Source organism: Myotis daubentonii, chromosome 2 (assembly GCF_963259705.1).
Source record: "Myotis daubentonii chromosome 2, mMyoDau2.1, whole genome shotgun sequence".
In the NCBI taxonomy this organism is placed as follows: Eukaryota; Metazoa; Chordata; class Mammalia; order Chiroptera; family Vespertilionidae; genus Myotis; species Myotis daubentonii.
The window spans coordinates 52674829-52691151 of NC_081841.1; the positions used below are offsets into that span (position 1 = coordinate 52674829).

The following is a 16323-nucleotide window of genomic DNA, read 5'->3' on the forward strand; positions in this document are numbered from 1 at the left end:
GTTTTCTAGCCGAGGAGTCTGGCCAGGAACTGCCAACTTCCCTCCGGAAGCAGAGCACAGCAGGAGATTCAAGCTGAGATCTTCCCCTCCGAGTTTTCATTTTGGGGAGACACCTTCACAATGTTGGGGATGTCAGGAAGAAATCCAAGAATCCACTTGGAAAAGCAGGAGACAGTGGTAAGGTGAGAGCTGGAGGTCAGGGTCGTGATAGTGAGGCTGCAGCTCTTCAATGCTCTGAAGGCCGTGGGCTCAGAAATGTGGGTACAAGCAGGCCCAAGGCTTGGAGAGATGGTGATCTCCAGGTTGCAGACACAGAGCCCGGGCAAGCACTTGGGATGCTCACCTTGACATTTTCCTCACGGTGCCACTGTTTTACTTTATTGTGGTGGCAAGTTTAACCCACAAGAAAGCGTGGAGGCATGCTTGGTTCCTCCCCTTCTCTCGCATCCCAGATCCAATATGTCGAGAAATCCGTTTTCAAATCTTTCTTTGCATTTCATCCAAGGCTGGTCATTGCTTACACCGTCCAGGGATTCCTTCCTTCCACACCTTTATGCACGGGGCTCCATTATCTCCCTGGGGTGACCCTTCTCTTTCCCGCCACCGTTACCTCTCTTACAGTCTGTTTTCTGGGCAGCCATCACATCACCGCGATCAGTTAGCATGCCAGATAACTTTCCTCTGCACAAGCCCCGCAGCTCCACGCTGCACTCAGTGGGAGTTGCAGTCCTCGCAAGGCCTGCTGGTCCTCCATGGTCGGAGTGGAGCACCTCCCTCCTGTGTCTCCTAAACTCGCCTGCACCGTCCAGAACTCTCGCTCCCACTATTCAAACCGCAGCGGCTTCCTTGCTCCTGGTGGGAACACACCAGGCCTGTTCCTACCTTAGGCCTTTGCACTGGCTCTTGCCGCTGCCAACATGGGTCATCCTCTGACCTCCTCAAAGTCTTTGTTCAATGTCACCTTCTCAGGGCAGCCCCCTTGGACCACTCAGTTACAGTTGGACCCCACCTTTTCCCAGCTCTCCTGACTTTCCTCACCCTGTTCTATTTCTCCTTTCCACAACACGCATCACCGCCTAACACATAATATATTCATTTACGTGTATTGTCGATACAAAAGTATCCATCTTTATGTTATTCACGGATGCACCCCAAGCTCACAGAACGATGCCTGGCACACAGTGGGTACTCCATGAATACTCGCTGCACGAAAGAGAGAAACTAAGAGAGACCAGTGTGAGACAGGCCCCTTCCAGAGCATCAGCTTTGAGTTCAGTTTCTATTTTGCTGGCCTGCTCAGGGTGTTTATCCTGGAGAAGCTCTCTCACCTCCTGGCACACTTGACTTTTCCCTATCAGTGCGGCTGGTGTGGGAGATGTGCTTCTGTGGCCAGCCAGCACCGAGGCAGCGGTGTGGCCATGAGAACAAAAGACTGGAGTAAGTTGTTTCTGCAGGTATTTGGTTTGTAGGGTGTCTCCCTAGCCCATCCTCCTGACTTGGCTCATCCTTGGAGCTCATCATCAGATGCCGAAACAAGGCCGTCATCTCAGACCTGTGCTCCTGGGACAGTACCTGCTCCCTCTGGATCCATCTCCACACTCCCCACATGGAGTGTGTGTGTGTGTGTGTGTGTGTGTGTGTGTGTGTGAGAGAGAGGGGGGGGGAGAGGAGATTCTCTATTCTCTCTGATTCCATGTGGCTCTTTTCATATTCCCCCCACCCCCATCCCAAGCCCGTTTCCTATAGAGGGGCATTCTGGAAGATTCTTGTTCTTGTCTTGGTGTACAGAGGTTCTCTGCAATGAGTGCTTCACTCAGGGGCCTGGGGAGCTGGGCCTTTGGCATAACTGTAGCTTTCACAGAGCAGGTGCTCTCCCCATTGGGCTGCATTTCCACCCTGCTCTTCCTGGGTGTGACAAGGAGGCACCTGTAAGATGATGGTGGGAGGACAGGGGTGAGCAGCCCCAGTGGAGCGCCTGGGCTTTGCAAGGGATCTCAAGAGCTGGGTGATTTCTCTGTTTGGCACCCCTGCCTCGGGCCTCTCTGACATCTCTCCCCATCCAGACCTGCCTAGTCTCCATCCTTCCTGATCCTCCACTGCCATGAGTGGCCTCAGAAACTAAGAGCATGCCCTCTGCCGGGTCAGTCATCTTTCCCTCTCGCCACGGATCTTTCCTGCTTCCATCTGGTCTCCTCATGAGACCCAGCTTCCTCAAGGGAAAACTCTGCCTACCCAGCTTGATTTCCTCAGCATCTAAATTAGTGCCTTGTTCTTGTTCTGCTGGTGCTTTAGCACTTGCCGTGAATGAAGGCATCTCCTCCGGGCTGCTGCTGCACCTGGCCGATATTTGTAGACTAGATGGAGAACCTCTCCAGCCATTGGCCACTCCCTCCTGCGTCTGGTCTATTCAATTCAAGCAATGCTTCCCGAGGACCTGATATGCTTTTGGGTATAAAAGTAGATAAGACTTGATTTCTGAATTGAAGGGGCAGCGCCAATCGCAATGACTCTACTATAAGATGGAATGCGATTCAGAGCAGTAACAGGAAAAGGCTTGAAGAGGCTCACTCCGTATGTGCTCAACCTGGGAGGATGAGCCGGGTGTCCTTGCAGCCTTAGAAGGGGCATGGGATCTGTGTGGAAATACGGCCGGTGGGACTTTGGTGGGACATGGGACCCTTCAGGTCTCAGGAATGTGCTGGCCCAGGCCTCTACTTGCCTGTGTGGGATAATGATCTGTGGTCTACTCACAGGGCCGGAGGGGAATTAGGGCTGAATAGATATGTCTAGGCCTGTGGGGTTGAACAGGCCAGGGACGGGCTTATTGGGGTTCAGGGTCTCCTGAATTAAAGGTGCAAGTTTCAGCTTCCCTTCTCAACTTGCCCCTGGGGGTGATTCCCACGCTCATAAAGGGAATTAATAACTTTCTCCTGCCTTTCATGTTGTCAGGAGGCCTGTGTCTGCCCTATAAAAGGCAGGAGCACTAACAGGTCTCTGGGGTGAGATCTGGTGTCCTTCAGTCCCTCCACTTCCCCTGGCACTGCCCACAGAGCAGAGGCATGGCGAGCCGGTCCTACCGAATCAGCTCTGGCTACGGGGTCAGGAATTTTAGCTCCTGCTCTGCCGTCATGCCCAAGCCGGGGGCTCACAGCTGTGCCAGTGCCATGGCCTACCGAGGGGGCAGTCCTGGGGGCCCCGGCTACAGGCGCCTCGGGGGCTTTGGCAGCCGGAGTCTGTGTGCAGTGGGGTCCCCGCGGATCGCAGTGAGTTGTGCGCGCCCCCTACGCAGTGGGGGAAACTTTGGCTACAGAGCAGGGGGCCTTTGTGGGCCCAGCCCGCCCTGCATCACCACCGTCACAGTCAACGAGAGCCTCCTCACGCCCCTCAACCTGGAGATCGACCCCAACGCGCAGTGCGTGAAGCATGAGGAGAAGGAGCAGATCAAGTGTCTCAACAACAAGTTCGCTGCCTTCATCGACAAGGTGGGTCTGTGGGTTGTCCCCTGGGCAATGGCTTAGGAAGGGGCAAGGGACTTGGAACCCAATGACTGGCTGGGCTCAAATTCTCGGGGTCCCAGACCTGCTACTGATGAGCATGTAGCCTTGAGAACGTGGCTGAATCAGGATCTCAGTTTTCACATGTTGCCTTGAGAGTCAAAATTGCAATAATGGATGCGAAACCACTGGCCAGAACAGGCAGGTGTATTACTGCTAATACCCTGCTCAGCAAGAGTGCATGTGTGTCTGGGCCCCATCCTCTGGATCTTGGCCATCACACAGTGTGGGGTGGATGGGGTGGGCGCTGTTGCGTAGGCTAGTGTCTGACCCATCCCTAGCAGGGAGAGGGGCCAGAAGCTCCTTTCCTGTAGGGACATCCTCAGAAGGCTGGGAGTTCCTAGGACTTCTGCCCCAGGGGCCCTCCCCCACCCAACACTTCCACAGATGAACAACAGTGAGTTGAGACTTCAGGGCGGCCCAGGAGGGGCTGTTGAATTGCACTTTCCCGATGTTGCAGTTTCAGAGCTCTCCTTGTGGCTGGATACACAGCTTCAGTTTCCTTTGCCCCAGTGACGCCCCCTCTGGGAGCCTGAAATCTGATCTTTGGGGGAGAACAGCCCCTGGAGTGCCCGGGAGGAAAGGCTCATCTTCCAGGGCTGAGTGGTGTGCACACCCGACACTAGAAGGTGCACACTGGCTGCTGTGGGTGGGAGCTTTGCTCTCAGACAAGCACCATCAGCAATAGGCATATCTGCAAGGGAAGGTGCTGGGCATCCATTCTTAGCATGCTCCTGGCTGTCCCTCCCATCAGCACACAGAAGCTGACCCTGGGGCCATGCAGGTTGTTCACTGCATAGGGACACCCACTAAGATGGGGGAGGGGGAGGTTGAAATCCAGCCCTTGCTCTGTTCACCAGGCTGTGTGCCCTGGGAGAGGCTGCATCTGCCTGAAGGGGCACCTTTTCCTAATTTGCGCAAAAGCACAGTAAGGACCCTGAACACGCAGACTTGAAAGGGATCTTTGCATGTGGCCCTTTGGGCGTCACCCAGGTATACCGCTTTCTGTTGGGGAGGGTCAATCCCTTCCCTAGGGTTCCTGACAGCCACTTGCCTCCTTCCAGCGTTCTTCCTTCAGGATGAACTCCAGGTGTGCAAAGTGCATCGCTGTGGTGGGTTTAAGCCTGTAGATCAGGCAGGCCCGAGAGCTGCCCTCCCGACCTGGGCCTGCATGTGGAGACCCAAGGCAGATGCCTTTTGGATAGTCAGGGTTTGGGCTCCTTTTCATTGAGAGTTGCTTTACACCAGCTTGTTCTCCCAGAAGTTTAGGACTTGAGAGGAGAACCTAGTTTAGGGCTGGCAGCTGCACGGTGCCTGGTGAATGAAGCCAAGCTGAAAGGTGTGCCACCAACAGGGGAAGCTGCTGGCCCTCACTCCAAATGCAGGCCCAGCATTACCCAAGCATCCGGTTCATCAAGGTCAGGGAAATCCAGATTCTTGCCAGAAGACACTCAATTATTAAATGTTAGTAGCTAATCGGATTTTTGTAAAACAGTGTGCAGCCAAATAGCACATGCCCTGGGCCAGATAGGGCCTGAGGGCTGCCCGTGTAAATTGCTGATGTGTTCTCATTGCCTCAGTTTACCATGAGGCTCAGAGAGAATGAGGCACTGTGGCTCGGTCAATGGCAGAGTTAGGCAGTGAGAGATCTCCTAACTTCTGGTCCAGGGTTTCCCCTCCAGGCTCCTGCACTCCAGTCAGAGTGAGGGAGGGTCATGGTGAGTACATTTAAAAACCACTGCCATAAGGAAAAGGAACCCTCGTGCACTGCTGGTGGGAGTGCAGCCACTGTGGAACACAGTATGGAGTTTCCTCAAAAAATTCAATGTGGAACTGCCATTTGACCCAGTAATCCCACTTCTAGGAATGTATCCCAAGAAATCAGAAATACCAATCAGAAAGGACATATGCACCCCTATGTTCATAGCAGCACAATTTACAATAGCTAAGATTTGGAGACAGCCTAAGTGCCCATCAGCAGATGAATGGATTAAAAAACTGGTACATCTACACAATGGAATACTACGCTGCTGTAAAAAAGAAAGAACTTTTACCATTCGCAACAGCATGGATGAACATGGAGAACATTATGCTAAGCGAAATAAGCCAGTCGGAGAAAGATAAATATCACATGATCTCACTCATTTGTGGACTATAATGAACAACATAAACTGATGAACAAAAATAGATCCAGAGATAGAGAAGCATCAAACAGACTGTCAAACTTCAGAGGGAAGGCAGGGGAAGGAGTGGGGGAGGTAAGAGATCAATCAAAGGACTTGTATGCATGCATATAAGCATAACCGGTGGACACAGACACTAGGGGTGTAAGGGCATGTGCTGGGGGGTGGGGATGGCCGGGGAGAGGTTAATGGGGGGAAAAGGAGACATATGTAATACTATATGTAATTCTCTAAACAATAAAGAATTAAAAAAATAAAAATTACTGCCATAAAAATGCCCACAAACTTAGCATCTTAAAACAACATACATTTATCTCATGAGGCTGAAACCAAGCCGGCAGGAGGGCTGCATTTCTTTCTGGAGGCCCTTTCCCAGGGACATCCAGGTTTCTGGCAGAACTGAGTTTCCTGTGGTGATCGGACTGAGGTCCCTATTCCCTTGCTGGCTGATTGACAGGCTGGTGTTCTCAGTTTCTAGGGGCTGCCCATATTCCTAGTCTCATAGACCTTTCTCCATCTTTAAAGCTGGTGACAGTGGTCGCATGCTTCTCACTTCTCCTGTTTGAACTCTCTCCTCTGCCTCCTTCTTCTGGGCATCTCTCTCATCCTTCTGCCTTCCTCTTCCACTTTGAAAGGCAACTACTGTGGGAGCCAACTACTGGATAATTTAGGATAAGCTCCTGATCTTCGGTCTGTAACCTTAATTGCATCTGAAGGATCCCTCTTACCATGTAATGCAACATATTTACAGCTTCCAGGGATTAGGGAGTGGCCATCTTCGAGGGGCCATTTTTTACCTACTACATGTGGTTTGTGGCATTTTTTCAGGATCAGATGTTATTTTATTCTGTGCAGAATAAACAAATCACAAATAAATTGTGTGCTCTTTCTGGGAGGTGGGGGGAGGGGAAGTTATTTGGGGAACAATTGTGAACTGTACTTTCAGACTTTGTAAATGATTTGGTCTTCGGGGGAAGGTCACAACTGCTACAGGTCAGGGGCCATCCCAAAGGGCAGAGAGAGTTCTGGGGGACCAGAAACTTCCTTAGACTTCCCACTGAGTCTCTTTTCTTCACCCTCGGCGACAGGTGCGCTTCCTGGAGCAGCAGAACAAGCTGCTGGAGACCAAGTGGCAGTTCTATCAGAACCGCAAGTGCTGCGAGAGCAACCTGGAGCCGCTGTTCAATGGCTACATGGAGACGCTGAGGCGGGAGGCTGAGTGTGTGCAGGCCGACAGCGGGAGGCTGGCCTCAGAGCTCAACCACGTACAAGAGGTGCTGGAGGGCTACAAGAAGAGGTAAGCATGACAGGGCCAGGGGTGGTTATAGGAATGGGGTAGGTCTTGGCTGGGTCAATACAACTATCCTGGAGGCAGACATGGTTGAAGATCAGGGTCCTTTCAGGCTACCAATCAGATGGCTTGCATTATCAGTCTGCTCCGTCTTGTCTGGGCTCCCAGCTCCTGCAGGTTATCTTGGAGACCGAGCAACAATCTGGAGGGAAGGGGTGCTCCCAGCCGGGAGGGATGGGGCACCCGCCCAGGGCACAGACTGACCCAGAGATGGAGAGAGAGCAAATGAAACAGGAGGACCATGGTCAACAGGGCTGGAAAGCAGAACATGGGAACAGCAGTCGGCACCAGGATGGGTGGAAAGGCAACATCCTGGAAGAGAATTCTTGAAAATGATCAGGCAGATGCCATTAAGGATATCTGATGAAATTGGATACTTCTTTTATTGATGCTGCAGATAAATCATTAGGGTTTTGTTATGCAAGGCTCTACAATTCAAAGGTCCAGGTAAATCTTTTATTTTAACCTGACTTGTTTAGTTTGGCCATTATCTAGTTTTACTCGCTGGATCACTTAACTTGCCCCACTTCATCTGGTAGACACAGACAGACTGAAAGGTGATTGTGACATCATCATCTCTGGTCATGCTAATTGGAATTCTGATCTTGGAAGGTCAGGTTTTACCATCAGATGGACCCAGGAATGGGTCTTCACTTCCTTTGGGGGGATGCAAATGCAGACACAATTCTGTTTGCAGGTGCCAAAGTCTGTCTCCTACTCTAGGAGTGTGTGGGCCAGTAATCACAGAGCTCAGAGTTTATAGGAGCCTAATTGCCTGTAATTACAAAGTTGTGAAAACCGTGCTCTGGGAACGCTGGTCTCCCTTGTTGGCTCGGGCAGGGCTGCTCCAGGGATAAGAAAGAGCCAAAGGCTGGTGGAGGAGGACTGTGGAAATGCCCCCAGCAGTCTGGGCAGAGCGGGTCGCTCCCAGTATTTCAAGTCCTTGGATGTTGGGGGAGGGGGAAAGGAACGTCATGGGAATGGCTTTCATGGAGCTTTATGTTTTGTATAATTTTAGGGTTGTAGGGCTCCTTGGAGCAACTGTCACTCATTTATCCCACAAACTTACTGAGTGCCTTACTGCCTACCAGGCAATTGAACCCAAGTTGCAGGCGGAGTAAATGGTTTGCCTGAGGTTTTGCAGGGACCTCACTTCCAAGCTTAGACCAGAAACCAGGGACTTGGACTCCATGTTCAGTGTCCTCTGGTGGGTTCTTTATGGCTGGGAAATAGAAGTCCAGAGAGGCTAGCCTCTTCTCCCAAGGCACCCAGAAAGTCAAGGGCAGATCCAGAGAGTCTTGAAAACCTAGGCTTCACTAGCCGGCCACAGCCCTCAGCTGTGCTCTCTCTCCTCAGGTATGAAGAAGAGGTGGTCCTCAGGGCCACGGCTGAGAATGAGTTTGTGGTGCTGAAGAAGGTGAGTGACTCTTTCCCTACGGCAAGCAGCTAACTCTTGGATGGTGAGTCTACTTGGGGGTTGGGTGTTGCCTGACTTAGGTGCCAAGGATGACCTATTGGGGAGGTGCACCCATGGCTCTGTGGCCACCTCAGGGTCATGCTCCAGGGCCAGTTTGGCTCAGTGGCAGTAGCCTGCGGTTTTGGGTTTTGATCTTAGGCTATTTGCTTAATCAAAACCCTGAATTCTGGAGGAAATGAAAAGTCTGTAGGGCCAGACTTCTCTTCACTTCCTATCCCTTGTGGTCTCACTGATGCTTATGTGAAGGGAGGTAAAGGCAGTGGCAGATAACAAAGGCCCTGTTCCCAGGACCCTGAAAGTGCCTTGTAATTGCAGGTTGGATGAGCAGGGGCAGGGGTGGGCCAGGAGGTGGTGTCAGGGCCCACGGTAGAGTGCAGCGTCCAAGGGCACTGAGTGACTCACGCCCACTCTCTCCTGTCTTCCCCACCAGGACATAGACAGCGCCTATCTGCGCAAGGCGGACCTGGAGGCCAATGTGGAGGCGCTGAAGGAGGAGATGCACTTCCTGCAGTCTCTCTATGAGGAGGTGAGTCTGCCCATCTCCCGAAGAGCAATTGAGAGAAGAGACAGGAGGGTTTCCCTGGGGTGTGGCCTGTCCTGGTTCCTTGGTTCTAGGGAAAGTTGTCCGTTCCTTACTTGTCTAGGATCTCAACATCCTTTCCTTTTGTGACTGAGGCCTCCTTTCAAAATGACAATGGATGATGGCCTTCCTTTAAAATGATTAGGAAGACTATATAATTCATTGCCTGTCCACACAGCACAACATGAAGTAGAGATTTGATAATAGAGCTCTCTCTCTATATAATAATAATTATTATAGAAACTCAGGACTCTAAATCTGGCCATTATCTGGTTGGCTGGATTTATACATAAAGCTATCACTGATCCGGAGAGCTTAGGCTTCACACATAGTAATTCAGTTTATTCCTGACCCTAGAAATCTGCCCCTATTGATCTCAGCATTGATGGAATTCCACCTTACTCACTACCTTGAGGCTATGGTACAGTCTTCAGCCTTTTCCTCTTAAAACTACACTTAAGCCCTGGCTAGTTTGGCTCACTGGATAGAGTGTCGGCCTGGGGACTGAAGGGTCCCAGGTTCGATTCCGGTCAAGGGCATGTACCTTGGTTGTGGGCACATCCCCAGTGGGGGATGTGCAGGAGGCAGCTGATCGATGCTCCTCTCTCATTGATGTTTCTAACTCTCTCTCTCTCTTCCTCTCTGTAAAAAAATCAATAAAATATATTTTTAAAGAAACTACACTTAACATTTTTCTGACTTGTCAGAAGTTTCCTAATTTATTTCTAAAATTTGCAAGTTGGGACTGTGCTTTTGATTACCTGCAGAAGCAGGAATGGGAAGGGGATTTGGAGCTGAGGGCCCTGTCTATTGTCTCCTACAGGAAATCTATGTCCTTCAGTCACAAATCTCTGACACTTCGGTGGTGGTCAAGATGGACAACAGTCGGGAACTCAACATGGACTCAGTCGTGGCCGAGATCAAGGCTCAGTATGACGACGTGGCCAGCCGCAGCCGGGCCGAGGCTGAGTCCTGGTACCAAAGCAAGGTAAACTGGAGGACTGGGCTGCCCTACGAACCATGACCCTGGAGCTTCTCTGGGAAATGCACCCAGGCACTCAGAGGGGCTGTAGCTGCGGTTCCAGGTTCAGAGCTGGGAAGGAGGTGGGCTGTTGCAGAAGACTAGGCTAGCTGATCTGGGCTGGGTGTGATCAGTGACCTTCCAGCACACCCTCCAGCCACCTGGTAATTGGTAGTTTCCACGTGTTTGTCTCCTGACCCGCAGTGTGAGGAGATGAAGGCCACAGTGACCCAGCAGGGTGAGAGCCTCCGCAGAACCAAGGATGAGCTCAACGACCTGAACCGCATGATCCAGAGGCTGACAGCAGAGGTGGAGAATGCCAAGCAGCAGGTGGGAGACACTGAGAACTCAGCACACCTAGCGCTTCTGATCTGCTTTCTGCTTTCCTTCTACCTCGAGGGCTCCTGCTATCTTTGGAGAGGCTTGTATTTTAACCACCTGCATCTGAAGGACTCACAGTGCACAAAACATTGTAGGAAGAGGATTGGTCTATCGATTTAAAAAAATTTTTTTTATTGATTTCAGAGAGGAAGGGAGAGGGAGAGAGATAGAAACATCAATGATGGGAGAGAGCATTAATCGGCTGCCTCCTGCACGCCTCCCACTGGGGTTTGAGCCTTCAATCCCTGCTATTGGAATTTAAATTTTCACTTCTCTGGTTAACTGGTGACATTGAATGTCTCCCCATACACCTACTAATCATTTGTATTTCTCCTGCTGAGAATTTCCTATTCATATCATCTGCCCATTTTTCTATTGAAACTTCCGTCTTCTTGGCGATTTGCATTATTCTTTTGCCCATTCTCTCCAGATTGTAACCCTTAATCAGTTACACATGCCTCAATTAGTCTTCTCTCAATCTGTCACGTGTCTGTTTGCTTTGTTCTGGTGTCCTTTACTGAAAAAAAAAAAATCTTTAACTTGGATGTGACCTCTTACCTTATGGGTTATACTTATGAAAGTTTGAGGTCATAAATGTATCCTCTTATGTTTTGTCCTCTGCTAGTTGTATAGTTTTACCCCTCACATTTAGGTCTTTAATCCATCTGGATTTTATTTTTTTTGTATATACAGGGAGTAGGGCTTTAATTAAAATTATCTACATACACTGTAGCAATAAACTATATCACGTAATCTATTCTTTATCCACGGGCTTGTGCTACCACCTCTATCATAACGCTGAGTTCCCGCATATACCTGGCTCAGTTCCGGTCCTCACCCTTCTGTAGGCTGTTTTCATTCTCTGTGTAAGATGTATCACAAGTAATTTGTTACTCTCAATAGCTGAGGTAATAAAATATGGGAATGGTTTACTTTTCAGAAGTGAAATTAGAGAAGAATACTTGCATTCTGATATGCTTTTAAAAATATTTATTTTATTGTGGTACGGACAGCATGAGATCGACCCTTTTTAAAAATATGTAAGTGTATAACATACTGTCGTTGACTAAGGTAGGATGTTGTACCTTGGATCTCCAGAGCTTATTCATCCTGCTTGACTGAAATTTTATGTCTGAGCATTAGTGACTCCTCATTCTCCCACCCCTCCCCAGCCCTGGCAACTACCATTCACTCTTTGATTCTGAATTTGACTATTTTAGATACTTCATAAACTAGTAAGTGGAACCATGCAGTGTTTGTCTTTCTGTGTCTGGCTTGTTATTCTTAGCACAATGTCCTCAAGTTTCATCCATCTTGCTGCACATTGCAGGATTTCCTTTTTTTAAATTTTTTTTATTTTTTTATAAAGGCTGAATGGCATCCATTTTATGTACGTACCTTATTTTCTTTATCCATTCATCTCTCCATAGACAAGTGGCTTGTCTTCACATCTTGGCTATTGTGAATAGTGCTGTGATGAACACGGGAGTGCTAATAACTCTTTGAGATCCTGATTTTAATTCGTTTGGGTAGATACCCAGAAGTGGAATTGCTGGATGATATGGTAGTTCTATTTTTAATTTATTGAGGAACCTCCATACTATTTTCATAGCAGCTGCACCATTTTGCATTCCCACTAATGGTGTGCAAAGGGTTCCAATTTCTCCACATCCTCACTAACACTTGTCTTGTTTTTTTAAATAATAGCCATCCTGACAGGTGTGAGGTGATCTTCATAGTTTGATTTGCATTTCTATGATGATAAGTGGGTTTTTTTGTTGTTGTTTTTGTTTTGTTTTTTATATGCCTGATGGCCATTTGTCTTTTCTTTGGAGAAATGTCTATTCAGGTCCTTAACCCATTTTTACAACTGCGTAATTAGGTTGATTTGTGTGTTTTTTTGAGTGGTGAGTTGTAGGAGTTCCTTCTGCTTTCTTAGGTGGGTTGAGGAAGAAGCTGTAGTTAGTGTGCTGGACATTGTAAATGGGAACTTCTTTCAGCATGCTGATCTCAAAGAATGAGACCTGCACAGTGGTCTCTGAAAACCTGGGGTTGGCACTAACTAATTGGGTAGCTTAGGGCAAGTCACAGCCTCTCTGGGTCTCATAATGAGTTTCTGCATAATGGAATAGCAAGGCCTATTCTGACAAGCTGACAGAGTAACTAAAGGTCAAATAAGATAACAACTGTGAAAGCGCCTTGTAAACTAATGACAGTAAACAAATATAAATAATATTACTAATTATCAGTCCTATTTTAGTGCTAACATTTCCTCCCTCTAATGGCTCTCCATGGGTTTGAGTTTTACAATAAAGTGGTACAAAAACAAAGGAAGAAAGCTCCAAATGGCTATTATTTCCCTTCCTGGCTAATTAAAAATTTGTCCATTTTGAATGGAGGCAAAATAGGATGACCAAGGTGTGGGAGACCCACCAGGGTCCCCACAGCCTGCCCTCTTCTCAAACTCCTTCCCTCCTCTCCTTCCCCCAGCGCCGCAAGCTGGAGGCCGCTGTGGCCCAGGCGGAGCAGCAGGGCGAGGCGGCCATCAATGATGCCCGCTGCAAGCTGGCGGAGCTGGAGGCCGCCCTGCAGAAGGCCAAGCAGGACATGGCCTGCCTGCTCAAGGAGTACCAGGAGGTGATGAACTCCAAGCTGGGCCTCGATGTGGAGATCGCCACTTATCGCAAACTGCTGGAGGGGGAGGAGAGCCGGTGAGTATGGGCTCAGGGTCACTTCACATCTCCACTCAAGGCTGGGAGAGTGCCTCACTAGACTACAATCCTCCAGGCCACTCAAACAGGGAAATACTCTAGAGATCATGGGGTCCAGACACTCCCCCATTTTAAACATAGAGAAACTGAGGCCCAAAAGAGGGGAAAGGGCTGGTCCAAGACCACAGCTACTTAGTGGTTAAGCTAAAATGGTACCAGGCTGTGCTGACTTTGAACCAAGAATTGGGGGCAGGTGAAGTCTGCATGGGAGGGAGCAGTGTGGCTTTACACCTGGGATGGTGCATGGGCCTCTAGCCTTGAGGTGGTCACATCATTACTGCCTCCTAGCTGGGTCCACTGGAGGGAGGAACAGGCTGCACTGGGGAGGAGAGTATACAAGATTAAGATCACAGGCTGTGAGCCAGATCTCCTGGGTTCAAACCCCAGCTCTAACACTTACTATGAACCCCCAGGCCTCATCTGTAAAACGGGTAATCATAAAACCCACCACTTAAGGCTATTCCGTGGATTAAGTGAGTTAACGGAACATAGTAAGCACAAGCAGTGCTGGTTATTAGAATAAGAGTATCTCTATCCAGGGTAGCCAGGCAGGGCTGCACCCACACAGAGGCTCCTTATTAACATGGTCAGTGTTAGAAATCTGACATGAGTGGCACCCAAGGCCGCTGGCCACACTGCTGGATTTGCACCATGCTTGACCCAGCAGGTAAACTTTTCTGTCCATTTCCTCGGGACTTTGGGTGAAGCCACTAGGCAGCCGTGGGCAAACTACGGCCCGCGGGCCAGATCCGGCCCGTTTGAAATGAATAAAACTAAAAAAAAAAAAAAGAAAGAAAAAAAAAAGACCGTACCCTTTTATGTAATGATGTTTACTTTGAATTTATATTAGTTCACACAAACACTCCATCCATGCTTTTGTTCCGGCCCTCCGGTCCAGTTTAAGAACCCATTGTGGCCCTCGAGTCAAAAAGTTTGCCCACCCCTGCACTAGAGCTACCTCCTCCTTTGCACTGTTAACACAACCCACTCACCAGCATTCTGTGGAGCACTTGGCATTTGCAGAGTGACACTTTCATTACGATAGTAATCATTAATGTACTAGGTGTTAATAACTCAATCATATTATGAATAATGTGCTGCTTCCCAACACACAAGGTTTTAAAAGGTGGTTTAGTGTATTCTTTGCATATTGAGGCCATTGACCTTTTCATAGACTGGTGCTGTCTGCAGTGGGTGGGCAGCATGCCCCCAGCCCCTGCTTCAGGATGGACAATAGGTCTGCTGCAAGGGCAGGGAGCTCAGTTCTAATGCTCACTCTCTCCTCTCCCCTGCAGGCTGTGTGAAGGCATGAGCTCAGTCAACATCTGTAAGTTGGGGTTGTGTGTGGGCATGGTTCTTTTGGGTGTCAACAGTCTTAATATTAGGTTGCACCTAAATAGTGACCGAACCTCTGTCTGTGGGGCACAGGGAACGGTGGTAGTAGCTGAGGTCTCTGGGATCTGGACAAATTGATGGTCCAAAATATTTGAACCATACATGGATCCATCTGGAACATCTGTTTGGTTCTACAAAAATAGCCTAAGTCTTTCAATTAAACACAGAATACTTTTCAAGTGGTATAATGTTTTAATAAGAAGAAACACTAGATGTCTATTCGATCATTTGGAGCCACTACAGGCAATTCTCAAATCTTTCTGTTTAATAATCCAATGTGTACACAGAACTAGTCTAGGTGTCTATCTGTTCTCCTCATCTTTCCAACAACCATCTTTCTAGATGATTCCTCCACTGTGATCCATCAGATTTTGCTCAAAAATTGAATTAACACATCTCAACATTAGTTTGGTTCAAATAGAGTTAGGTGTCCAATTTGCTAACCCAGTTCCTTCAAGAAGCAAATGGCAGTGGGTTTAAAAGATTCATGTTGCTGGTCCCTTGGAGTGTGAAGAGAGTTAATTATTGGTTCCAAAAAATTTTTGGGTCACACCATGTCTGGGATAACAGAATTCTGACCTGGTGTCTCCATCCACAGGTGTGAGCCGTTCCCAGGGCGGTGTGGTCTGCGGAGACCTCAATGCCACCCTCCCTCAAGGCCTGGGGGGCATGGCCCTCAGCAGCAGCGCCCTCTGCCCCCCTTCTGTAGCAGGGGCATGTTCCAGCGTCAGATCTGTGCGGTTTGCATAGCTGGGGGTGGAGGCTGGGACTTTGGATGGACTAGGTCTGATAGGGGCAAGGGTGGGGAGTGGGAGGGGGAAATCTTTTTTCTCTCTGGCCCAAATGTCAGTTTGGTAATTTCCCCTGACTGGGAACCCAGACTAACTCTCCAGTTTCTTTCCTATCAGAGTTGAGATTTACTCTGAGTGCAAATCCTGGGTTTGGCATTATTACCATTTCCATTGATTCCTTCCTCCTTGTGGTCCAGGAAAGGGACTTATAGGCTTTTTGATATAAACTGCTTAGTCACTCCCCACCCCCCCCTACTACCCCACCCCAACTAACTTCAGGTTAGCAGACATTTCCTAAGTACTGACCATGTGCCCGGCCCTCTGGGAAGGGAGCCAGGTAGAGGGATGGCAGTGTGTGGGCAGCCACTGGGCTTTGCCCTTGATAAGGGACTGTGCATGTCTCCTCAGTGTTGAGGGGCCCATGGGGGGAGAGCAACTGGGGCTCTGGGAGACCCTCACTTGATCTGAGAGATTGTATGTTCCTAGAGTGTCCTCCAGCTATTCATATGTCAGGATGGAAAGATGGGCTGAGGCTAATTGGCTGAGATTTTTATTGTTGGTGGTTTGGATTTTATTGTATTTGGGTGATTCATGTTATGGTTCCTTCTGTCTTTTAATGCGTGTGATTAAACGTGGAAGGCTAAAGGCTTTCTGCTAGTAACCACATTAATATCTTTCTTCTTACTCTCCTCCCCTCCCCACATTCCAGATTGTTTTCGTGTTTCTTCAAGTGTGGTCCTCAGACCAAAACCTATATCAGGGTCTGAGGGGGCCGGGGGAGGCAGAGATGAGCCCAGAACTCTGAATTAAACATGCTCC

General features: G+C 49.0%; 1 protein-coding gene across 1 annotated transcript; it reads left to right on the plus strand.

Annotated features, from left to right (window-relative positions):
- Nucleotides 1-3059: 3059 nt before the first annotated feature.
- LOC132226542 (keratin, type II cuticular Hb5-like) lies at nt 3060-15463 on the plus strand. Its single transcript, XM_059681146.1, has 9 exons — nt 3060-3482; nt 6826-7034; nt 8445-8505; nt 8996-9091; nt 9969-10133; nt 10371-10496; nt 13038-13258; nt 14614-14645; nt 15312-15463. The coding sequence occupies exons 1-9, from the start codon at nt 3060-3062 to the stop codon at nt 15461-15463; spliced, it is 1485 nt and encodes a 494-aa protein (XP_059537129.1).
- The last annotated feature ends 860 nt before the right edge of the window (nt 15464-16323 follow it).

Excerpts from the sequence above, each read along its gene's own strand:
- LOC132226542 (XM_059681146.1), top strand. The coding sequence starts at position 3,060 with ATGGCGAGCCGGTCCTACCGAATCAGCTCTGGCTACGGGGTCAGGAAT. Across the intron at positions 10,134-10,370 it reads AGTCCTGGTACCAAAGCAAG|TGTGAGGAGATGAAGGCCAC; the intron begins GTAAACTGGAGG and ends CCTGACCCGCAG. Across the intron at positions 14,646-15,311 it reads CATGAGCTCAGTCAACATCT|GTGTGAGCCGTTCCCAGGGC; the intron begins GTAAGTTGGGGT and ends CTCCATCCACAG.